The 11,256-nt window shown below is 43.2% G+C and overlaps 1 protein-coding gene across 16 annotated transcripts in view; it reads left to right on the forward strand.

Annotated features, from left to right (window-relative positions):
- Nucleotides 1-9,540, forward strand: part of LHFPL2 (LHFPL tetraspan subfamily member 2) — a 154,587-nt gene extending 145,047 nt beyond the window's left edge. For 15 of the 16 annotated variants that reach the window (XM_073905287.1, XM_073905291.1, XM_073905290.1 and 12 more), the window contains one exon: nt 5,519-9,540. In XM_073905287.1, coding sequence (XP_073761388.1) covers nt 5,519-5,775 — 257 coding nt within the window. In that variant the 3' untranslated portion in view covers nt 5,776-9,540. The remainder of the gene's footprint in view (nt 1-5,518) is intronic. The other variant, XR_012382013.1, reaches the window with a different exon arrangement.
- Nucleotides 9,541-11,256: the final 1,716 nt, after the last annotated feature.

An 11,256-nucleotide genomic window follows, 5' to 3' on the forward strand; every position in this document is an offset into this window, starting at 1 on the left:
AAATTTATCAAAAGCTACTCCGCCTGCTGCCAACTGTCTGCTGTGTGCTCACTCTCCAGAGAGATGAAGATCTCTCATAGCTTTAGAACGAGCTTCTTGATTATAATCTAGTAGAGGCTAAGTGTTGTGTCCCTCTCTGGGAGCTTCTCCACAGGTTGGCGGCGGCACTGACAGCTGGCCTTTTCTTCGTGTCCTTAGAGAAGTGCTTTGCAAACTGAGGTCTAGTCAGTCTTTGCTATTTAGACTGAAAGCCTGTCTGAAGAGGAAATAGGAAGGTGATGTCCAAAGATCCACTTGTTATTCTTTGGAACAGGAGCCAGCCTTTGGTTCTCACATTTTCAGGCCAGGAAAAAATGGCCTTCTTCTGTACAAATGGTGGGTGACCCACAAAGGACAAGAAACCTTGAGTCCATTCCCTTGGTCAGCCAGTGGTGAAAGAGTGACAATTGTGTGGTTGATCTGGAGGGAAGGAGGTGATGCTCTAACAGCCGGAAAACACTGAAACAGCCATAGAGCCTTTCCTCATTTCCCTCACAGACTGAAGAGCTGTGGTTCAGACTGGACTCCCCCCCCCCCCCCGCCCCCACCATTCCTGGCATCTCATGAAGCTGGAGATGGTCATCTTCAGACCAAGTAAAATACTATTTATTGTATTCAGGAACTCCTAATCTTTATAAAATTGGGTGCTTTTCAGGATCACGGAGATGTTTATCTTCCCACCTAAGGGATTTGCTTAAAACTTAGATTTGATAACATTATTTCATTCCAGGGTAGTAGCAAGAAAATTACCTAAGATGTACAATTTTGTGGTTGGTCTACTCACAGCAGTCAGTAAATGTGGACCACAAAGCAAGAGGACTAAGACTTTTCTTGGTGCATTTCATTGTTTTTTAGCACCTCCTAGGTTTTAGACACTGGAAATGCTAGGTAAGACATAGTTTCTGCCCTTTGGGAGCTTACGGAGTCTAATTATTTGAAAGTCCAAACCACATGCTTAGGTTGCCCACAGAGACTAAAGATTCCTGTGCAGCAAGATTCAACTGCTGGGAATCTGGGGTTGAGCCTGAATGCGCCATCCAGGCAGGGGAAACTGTTATTCAAACGGCACAGAGACACGGTGGGCATTGCGTTGTGATAGCTGGTGTCCAGCTCATCGTGAGAGAGCCAGCACCATATGGCCGGCCTCACCGAGGTCGTCGGGGCTCTGTCTCCAGCCTGTGGTGGCATCTCAGGTAGTCTAAGTAACTAACCATTAGTTCATTTTTTTCTTTCCCAGATAAGGTTGAGTCATCCCCAGGTGATCCCATGATGAGCAGACGGTACCTTCTGGGGTACCATCCTATCAAGTGGAGCTATAGCAGAGGTTATCACAGCTCTGAGTCACTGCTGCTTTCGGTGATGACTGTTTCCTTTGGTTGCTGGCCAGTATCATCCTCCCTGCTTCTCTTCCTCCCTGCTGGACCAGCCATTGCTTAATCAGGCACACGGGAGGAGATGCCAGTCAGAAAAGCCAAAGCCTACTGGCCTAGTCGCTGCTTACTTTCTCTATCAATGATGCCCCCCTCCCAAAACAATAATGCACAAGGGCAAGGTGGTGGAAAGACCCCAGAGACCACTCACTATAGGCTGGCCTAACTTCAGAAGCTACTTTTTTAATAGCCATACAAGAAGATCAGACCATTTTCTGGCTTGGCTCCTGTGTGAAATTCAATCCAGAGCACACTTCACCTTCCATTTGGTCTCTAGCTGTAACCCACAACCATACTGAGAGTCCTTGGCTATACTCCAGATCGAGGACCAGAAAAACCATGCTAAGTTCGCAGCAGACTTGGTATGGGTATGTCTGACTATATTCTTACGCCTGTTGTCTCACATGCCTCTTTAAGACTTCAGTTTTGCCCCATAGTTGGTGTCATTAATCCTGTTTGGAATTTGGGGTGTAAGTTTGCTTCTAAATACTGGGATTCAGAGGCCTGGAACAGGGAGGTGTGACGAGCTAAACCAGCCAGCTAAGAGTCTCTATTTCCTTTCTTGCTGACACATTTTGTTCTCATTGATTGACTGGTATCTGTCAAGTTATTTTACTGGTTTTCACGGTGGGCACTGTGGTTTGGAGAGATTTTATTATGAGTTTAACTATGTTCCAAGCACTCCTTTGAGTACTGGCTTTAGAGTGGTAAATACATAATACAAAAATCCCTGCCCTCGTGGAGTTTCAAGTCTGGGATGGAGATGGTAACAAAAGAAGTAAAATAATAGGTTGAACTATAGGATGTGCCCATTTTTATAGGTCAAAAATGGTCAAACATTGGAAGTTTCATATGATTCAAAGAAATATGTTCTATGTTAGTAATAAATGCTAAGGAGCCATAAAGCAAGGAAAGGGGGGAGGTAGGTGGTTGGACTTTTAAGTAGAGTGGAATGGAAGACCACACCCACAAGGTGGCACTTGACCGTGGCCTAAACGCTGTCTGGAAGGAAAGCACTGCAGATAAGAGGAATAGCGGGTACAAAGGCTTGAGCATGGCTGGTACGGATGTCCAAGGAAAAGCCCTCTCGCTAGTGAGGCTGGAGCAGAGAGCACAAGGGTGAGAAAGGCAAAGGTGAATTTGAATAGGTAATAGGTAGGCGGGTCATAGGGCTTTGAAGGCCAAGGAGACAGAGAAAGCTGGATTTTACCCTGAGATGGGGAACTTTAATGGGTTTTTTCTCACTTTTACTAAGAAGCAAAAAGAATCTGTTTGGGTAGGGTTTTATGACTAAGGAATGCTTATTAGGGCCCAGGAAACCACCAAGGCCCAGGCTCCTCATAAGCTGCACTGGGCCCGACAGCAGTGGAGTCAGGACGTGGTGTAAGGTAAGGACTGACTGTGGCAGTCACTGGAGAGGCAACCTGAATTGTTCAACTTACTGAATTCCTTTGGTAAAGAGCCTTTGTCTAAATACTAGAGAGATGAAAAATGGGATTTTTACATTTTTATTTATGTTTGCTCACCCAAAGGCCTGTTTTCTGTCTCTCATGGAGACGTAGGTCTTGCATTTTCATGGCATCAGTTGTGTTAATGACAATCCAATGAGTGCTCGGAGGAGAGGTCACCAGCCAGGGCAAGGTAGACAGTGAGGTTTCCTCCCTCTGAGAATCTGGATAAGGCACTCCTGGTGTTTGTGTAGGCTGGCTGCCTGTGGTTGCAGCCCAGACCCCCTCCACTGGGGCTTGCAGACATACCCAAGCCCACTATTGATTACCCCCCCACCCGGACTGCCCTGTGGGCTTGTCAATATTCAAGCTGAGGCTCTGACAAACTCTGTGGTAAGGAAAGTTTCCCTGCTGTCCTTATTCACAAACTGATCGGCCTTTGGCTACCACAGGATTTTAAGATGGGCTGAAGCCCCTCGGGAAGCTTAGCTGAGCTACTGGAAAGGGGAACAGCCCGGAGTGTGGAGGGTAGTGCTGGAGTGAACGTTCACGTGCCAGAGAGTGCCTCTGAATCCTTACGGAAGTCCCAGCCATGGTACCTCACTGTTTCCCGGGTGGAAACTGAGGACCCGAGGGAGGAGACTACCGAAGTGCTGTCTACCTCAGGTGAGGTTTCCTAGGGAAGGAGATGGGGATTAATCAGGCTTTATCGTAGGCCTTAGAAATACAGAAGACTTATTAGCTCAGTAGATTTAGATCTCCCCAGCTGAGTAAGATATGTTCAGATGGAGACTAGTTTATTCTTCCAAGGGTATTAAATTATAGCTTGGGTTCTCCCCGTCCCAAATTATTACACCTTTCAAAATACACCCTCAAAATAGACCTGATTTGCTTATTCATAAACGGTAAACTTTAAACTGCTTGTGTTTATATATGGGAGAGGTCTGCCAAAGGCTCTAACCTGTTATCAGTTGCTAGTCTGTGTTCCAGTTTTGTTAAGGCTGTTACTGTTATGGATGTATAAAGTATCTTTTTACACACTTTAATATCCACAACCACTTTATGAGTTAGGGATTAGCCAGTTTTACAGGTGAAGAATCATACCCAGAGGTCACCCAGCTCATAAATGGCAATAGTTTGGATTCAAACCTCTATGGTACCTACGTCCGAGCTCATAACTACTAACCCACCCACCTCTTAACTTAGCAAGTCTTTGTTAAAACCTTGCATAATCGAGTACCAACACATTCTCCACTGGCGGTCTTATTCTTGGGGGAATTAGCTCCGTGCTCCCAGTCCTTTCTAACAGCACCTCTCTGGGATGCCTCAGTCGGGTGTCCTTTCACTTGATGCTTCTAACCCTGGAGTGCTTTTCCCTACCTACTGCCCAGCACTCTGACCTATGCAGAAATAAAGGGTTGCAGGGTTAGAAAGACTTCTTTTTTGAAACACTATTCTTCAGACAGTGAACATATGAACCACTTCCCTATATTCCATCCCTGCTAGAAAGTCCCCTAAGGCCTCCAGAGTAGAACAATGGGATTAATTTGGGAAGTAGGGAAAGTCCGATCTGAACTGCCAGGCTTGGCAAGAAGATGCCGTCCTAAGGCGAAGACAGCTATGACAGTTGTGACCTGTGGGCTGAAACACTGTTCCTGATCATCCTTCAAGCCTGATAGCACCACAGATTCAGTCATGTTCTTTCTGTGAGAGAGTTCCTATAAATGACTTAGAAGCTTTGGTGTGGTAAACCCAGAGAACTTCAGGAAAGGTAGGAAAAAAGAGAATTTAGAACCACGATTAAATTATGAGGATAGAATTGCTACTGCAAGGTGTCTTTAAAAAAAAAAAAGCTTTTGGGGGTATAAAGTTAGCAATCGATTTATATTAGGTATCATTTTGTGGAGAATACCATTTTTCTCCTGCCACATAAAATATAAGCCATCATCTTGCAACTGTTACAGCACAAAAGCAGCTGTAGGCAAAGGTCATAAACATATGGGCATGGGGTACATTCCAGTAAAACTTTATTTACAGGGGCGCCTGGGTGGCTCAGTGGGTTAAGCGTCTGCCTTCGGCTCAGGTCATGATGCCAGGGTCCTGGGATCGAGCCCCGCATCAGGCTCCCTGCTCGGCAGGGAACCTGATTCTCTCTCTGCCTCTACCCCTCTGCCCCCCGCCCCCCCGCCAAGCCTGGGCTCTCTCACTTGCTCTCTCTCAAAATCTTAAAAAACAAAACAAAACAAAAAAACCTTTACAGAACCAAGTCCACATTTCACTTGTGGGGTCCTTAGTTTGCCAACCTGTGCCTTAGACCAAAAGGGAAATGCTCACTGTAATAAGAGTTGTGTGGGAAGAACTAGCAACCAGTTTAATTTGCTTTTGTAGAAGAGAAATTATGAATGGATTCACATTCCAACATATACAAAAGAGGCTAAATATATTTCTAAGAAAGTGATGGTATTTCTCGATCAGGTCAGATTAGTTGCATAAAGTGGTCCCTGCTGCTCCTACCAAACGGATGACAGCCTCTCTGTACAGTTGCTCACGTTACACTGTAAAGCCGTGGGGGTTTTCACCTGTCCTCTCTTTGCCTCGCAGGCTTGTTCCTGATCCTGGGTCTGATACTCTACCCTGCTGGCTGGGGCTGTCAGAAGGCCGTAGGCTACTGCGGACACTATGCGTCGGCCTACAAGCCTGGAGACTGCTCCTTGGGCTGGGCCTTTTATACCGCCATTGGAGGCACGGTCCTCACCTTCATCTGTGCTGTCTTCTCCGCACAAGCAGAGATTGCAACCTCCAGTGACAAAGTACAGGAAGAAATCGAAGAGGGGAAAAACCTTATCTGCCTCCTTTAGTTTGGAAGAGACGTAAATGCCCTTTTTCTTCCTGTGTCACCTTGTGAAAGAGTACCCCTCTGGTTTCCTCGTCTGAGTCAAGTGAAGAACTAGCCTTTACCTACCAAAGCCTACATTCCACGGCCCCAGGCCTTAACAGGACCAGTGCGAGGCAACATCCAGCTAAGTGACTGCGCTCAAGGGCCACAGTTCCAGCTGTCAGAGATGGAACAGGAAACTACTGCATGAACCCTGACCTGGAGTTGACGAGTCTGTCTGACTCCATCTCCTCCAAAGCTCATGAAGGATGATGATCTAAATCATTAAGGCAGCAGTTCCTCTGGTAACAGGAGACTGTGAGCTAGATTTGCAGGCTATGTTGAGATGTATTTCTGCCACAAAGTTGCAGGCCTGTAAGCATCACTGCTCCAGAATGGGGTTTTGGGGTTGGTGTTTTTGTCTCCTCCTAGTTCTTGCGGGTCGTCTCAGAGACTAAAGTGAAGCCTGCATACTTACTGGGGATAGGTAATGTGTTCCAGGGCATAGTAAGACACTGCCTCTTAGGACCAAAGGGGTCAGCAGGTCAGTGTGGAATCCCACTGTGGAACTGATTTTAGGCTGAATTCCAGGGTAAGGTTGGATCATTTGAACTGTCCCTCCAAGATTTTAGAAATCTGAGTAAGAATAAGGACCTATATGATCATGGGAATAGAAGTAGAAAAATCCTGCTAGGGAAGAGAAATTCATGCCACTGCCCAGCAGTCAGGCTAGCACCAGTACCGGCCCAGTCTCCTCTTCTAAAGGAGATCCCATATTTTTCTCCTAGGGTTAGGATCGAGCTTTGACTGCCAAAGGAAACCTCACCCTATTTCCTCATTCCAGGAACAGAGGTCTCCAAGCCAACTGCGGCTCCTTCAGATACTCACTGAGAGAACTTGCCAGAATCTCAGCACTTGCCAGGAGACCTTTTCCCACTGTTTGGTAACCATATGGTAGTCAGCTGTATTTCCAACCCCAGCAGCAATGGAATGACCTTTGCAGGAAAAAAAGGAGCTAGTCACGGGAGTTCAGTTTCTCCAGTTACTAGTGTTGTTTCTGAAAGCAGACTGAAAGAACATTAAAATTACTTCAGTGGGTGAGCTGCATCAAGCCTTCATACCCAGAGAAGCACAGAGTGGAAATTTAATGCAAAAATGAGAGCTAGACCAAGCTCATAGCACCTGCCTATGCCTGTTTACAAAAAGAATGGACCACCACTATTAAAAAGGATTCAGGAGCTTATAATCTAGTTTCTATAAATTACCAATAAAATTGATGCAGAAAAATGGTATTCACCACCACCTCAAATTTACTTTGGAATGATCTCAGTGGCAAGCACCTAGCTGGGTATTACCGAAGCTTCAGAATTGCAGAATGATACAGAAACACTCCTTCACAGTTTAGCAAGTTTGGAGTGGACCCACAAGATTTCTGGAAGAATTAAAAGTACAGGTCTATTTTGGCTTACGAATCTGTTCCCCTAAGAGCTTGCTTTGTTTTGAAAGCTTAACAAATAATGACTTTGCACCTTCTTTGGGTAAGGTATTGTATGCTAAGTACCACCAGGCATAGAAACCTGATTCAGATTTTACAACACGGCCTGAAGTGAATCATCTCCAGGCTGAGTCTAAAACCATGCCTTGGTGCAAAACAAACAGTTGCTTTATATGTAGAGGGAACGGAGCAACTAAACTTTTATTCCCTTCTTTGGGGCCTATACCACAAACCACTTTATCACCCAGATTAAGAGCTAAGGGCAAGAGGGGTGGTGGTATAGAACCAGGTCTTAATCAGTTCACCTTTCTTAGACCAAAGGTCAGAGTAAGCAAGATTTAAGTCCCCACAGACATAGGGTATGGAAGCCGATGGACAGGGCTCCTGTCCCTGCTGTGTATTTTTATGTTCTAACCAACTCCCAGTGCCCACCGTAACTACTTTTTAAATCTTGGCAGTAATTTTCATTCAAAAAAACAGCGGGGGAGGGGGGATTCCTTTCATCAGCAGTTTTGCTCTACTGTTTTTTTCTGTACAAAATCAGTGTTAGGAAATGGGTTTTCTTAACTCCCTTTTTTTACAGAAAAGTTTAAGTCCTAAGCCCTGAGGACCTTCTGAGAATGGCCATCATTTTTACTACCTGACTGCTCTTTGGCTAAGGTGGTGGCATATCTCTAGAATACCCTGATAAAGCAGTAGTCACAAGTGAAAATGCTACTTCTCTTGGCCAGAAGAAATTCACTTGACTGTTTTTATTCCATTAGTCTGACTGCTACAGATGACAAAGTACATGCACACACATACATCACCCCAAACCACTAAAAACTACTTAAACACTGACTTAATAAGCAGAGCAGAGATGGAATTTCTGTAGCAGAGACAGAGTAAGAACTAATGTTGGGCCTTTTAAACCTTCAGTCCATTAGCCAGGCTTTGGGAAAAATGAAATGTCAAAATCATGCTAGTCTACACCAACCTGTACAGCTGTTTAAAAACCACTGAATATGAGGAATGTATTAGAAATATGTTAAACAAGTGGACTGATTGTTGACCCACATTTTCCTAATAAATATCAATCATCTAATCACCTCAGTCCAAAAATCTAATACACCTGGACCATTACTACTACCAGAAAAGTCTTATTTATTTTTGCCTGCATTTGCGCTTAAAGTTTTGTGATGGGCTGGGCTTCTCAGTGAACTCCCAAGAAGGCAGAAATACTTGCCTTGGATTCTGTGGATTTTTTAAACCTGTGTGCTAATTCAACGATGTTACACTTAATTGTGTAAGGGTTTTTGTACAGTTTTCAAACATCTGTGGTGTAATGATCTTTGTTAAACATGTAAAGTGCCATAGTCTTTTTTTATGTGTAGCATATTTAAAATATATATATGTATATTATACATACACAAGTCTGTGAAAGATGTGCAATAACAAAGGTGTATGTATGTTTTGTTTTTTTTTTGGAAACTGGACAGGAGTCAGAACAGGGATTGTTTCTGTTTTGGCAAAGGAGAGTTAAACATGTTTGCCTTCATGGCCTAGTCATTAACCCATAACAATTTAAATGCTACACAAACCGATGTGAAGAAAAGACTGGTATGAAATCATTTATTCCTGGGTCTACATTAAAATAATCACTAGATTTACGTGAAAATTAAGCCAGCACCAGGCCCAGTTAATGCTAGTCTTTCATGTGAAATGTGAAGCTGCCACATTGCCTTTTCTGTTAGTGTGAAAACTAGTAGCTGGGACATAATCACTAAGGAGCTTTTTCTTAACATGCTTTGATAGACCACGTTAATGCTAGACCACTATTTAAGGGCTGATCTCACACCTTCTTAGCCGTAAGAGTCTGGCTTAGAACAGACCTCTCTGTGCAATAACATGTGGCCACTAGGAATCCCTGGCCTGCATTTCTATTTGGGCAGCGATGACTCCCAAGGGCCAAAAGAGTTAAAGGCATGACTGGGATTTCTTCTGAGACTGTGGTGAAACTCCTTCCAAGGCTGGGGAGGTCATTAGGTGCTTTGGAGGAACTCAGCATCACTTGATATTCAGTAGCCTCTGAGCCAAATAGAAAACTGTATTTACCGCTAATGGACTCAATTTGAGCCTTCAAATTTATGGTTATCCTATTATACTGTAAACTAATACATTGTTTGTCTAGCATTGATTAGGTTCCTGTGCATATGTATTTCACAATGCCCTCCCCTCCCCAGATCGGAATTAAACCAGATTTTGGAAACTCAATCTGATTTTTTCAAGTCTAAGTATATTGGTTTCAACAGAATTACATAATTTTCCCAAGAAAACACCTATTATAACATAAAAAAAAAAACACCTACCAGTCAACTTTTATGTTAAACACTAACTTATATGTAATATTAATGATGGGGGGGAAATGTTCAGGTATTTTAACTATTCCATTCTTTAGTACATATGTATCTCTAGGTTAGCTTTTTAACTTCAAGATTAAGGACCTATTTCTTTCTTGGAGAAGCATCAACATAAATGGGGAGAGGGGAACTCTCAAATATTATACAAATATCTTAATTTTACAGTAAACTTAAGAAATATGAAAATGTTTCCAAGCATTAAAAACACTTTTTGAAGAAATATGTATAATAGTGACAAAGAAAAAAAGTCAGTTGAAGGACACAGTCTCTTCCAACAAAAATACCAAAATTAAAGCCAGTTCTGGGGGCACCTGGGTGGCTCAGTTGGTTAAGCGACTGCCTTCGGCTCAGGTCATGATCCCGGGGTCCTGGGATCGAGCCCCGCATCAGCCTCCCTGCTCGGCTGGAAGCCTGCTTCTCCCTCTCCCACTCCCCCTGCTTGTGTTCCCTCTCATGCTGTCTCTCTCTGTCAATTAAATAAATAAAATCTTTAAAAAAAAAAAACTGCTTAAAAAAAAGCCAGTTCTGGAGGAGGTGCACATCCACCTTTCCTGAAGTCCTGCCCATAGAGAGCCTCATCAAGAAGCAGAATTCTACTTTAGAAATTCAAAGATGACACTAATAACACTTCTCATAAACTCTTTCAATTCTGCATATCCCATGAAGCACTTATCTGATAGAATAAACAAAAATGGCTCTTTAAAGGCCCGTGACAGCTGAAACTACTTTTATGCTTTGGCTTCTAAAGATACCTGACACCTGCTAAGTTTCTAATAGAAACAAAAATTAAAAGCTGACAAAATTATCCGAATCACGAAAGAAAAAAATTTTCAAAAGAATTATGATCTAGGTAGTCCAAGCAAAATTGGAAATCTTCACTTGCTTTTTCAGCTTTCACATCTTTAATCCAAAAGAGAAAGGACCCTGGCTTTACAGGTCAGCAGAGGCTGGGAAACGCTCACATGTGCTTCGCATTTCATCCTTAGTTTTTACTTGGCAATTTTGCTACTGGATCAACTTCCCACAATTGATCTTCCTGGGACACTGCATTCAACTTACTGCTAGCTCTCCTTAAAGTCTTTCCTTAACATTAAACCACTTAAGAACAATCTTACTATCAAAAAATAGGACATTTATTTTAAGTGGGTTATTTCAATAGTTTCCATTTATTCACTACCCTTTCAACCCTCAAACACTAAAGAATAATGGCATCAAAGCCAACGTTTAGCCTACTCTTCAGAGCAACAAGAACCAATAATTCCCTTCTCTCAGAGTCCCTATCTATCAGCTGCTTAATCATTTGGCTGCTGTCCCTTCTATCTTCTTCCTTGCAGCTTCTTCCTCACCGTGGAGAGTTCTGCAAGATAAGTCTTGAAGCTATGAACTGCTCTTTTTTGCTGAGGTACACAGGATGTAGATAAAAGCATAAATAAGTAAGAGGAAGCAGTAAAACCACATGGAAAAGAAAAGTCAAGTAACATGTAGATATTAGCACCTCTCTGGCTTTTTATAGTCAAATATTCTGAAAAATCTAACACCTTTAGATTGTTGAACCTACAGGCAAGCAGTC

The sequence above is a fragment of the Callorhinus ursinus genome, unplaced genomic scaffold (genome assembly GCF_003265705.2).
Source record: "Callorhinus ursinus isolate GAN/ISIS: 27379988/994484 unplaced genomic scaffold, GSC_fseal_2.0 scaffold23, whole genome shotgun sequence".
Taxonomy (NCBI): Eukaryota; Metazoa; Chordata; class Mammalia; order Carnivora; family Otariidae; genus Callorhinus; species Callorhinus ursinus.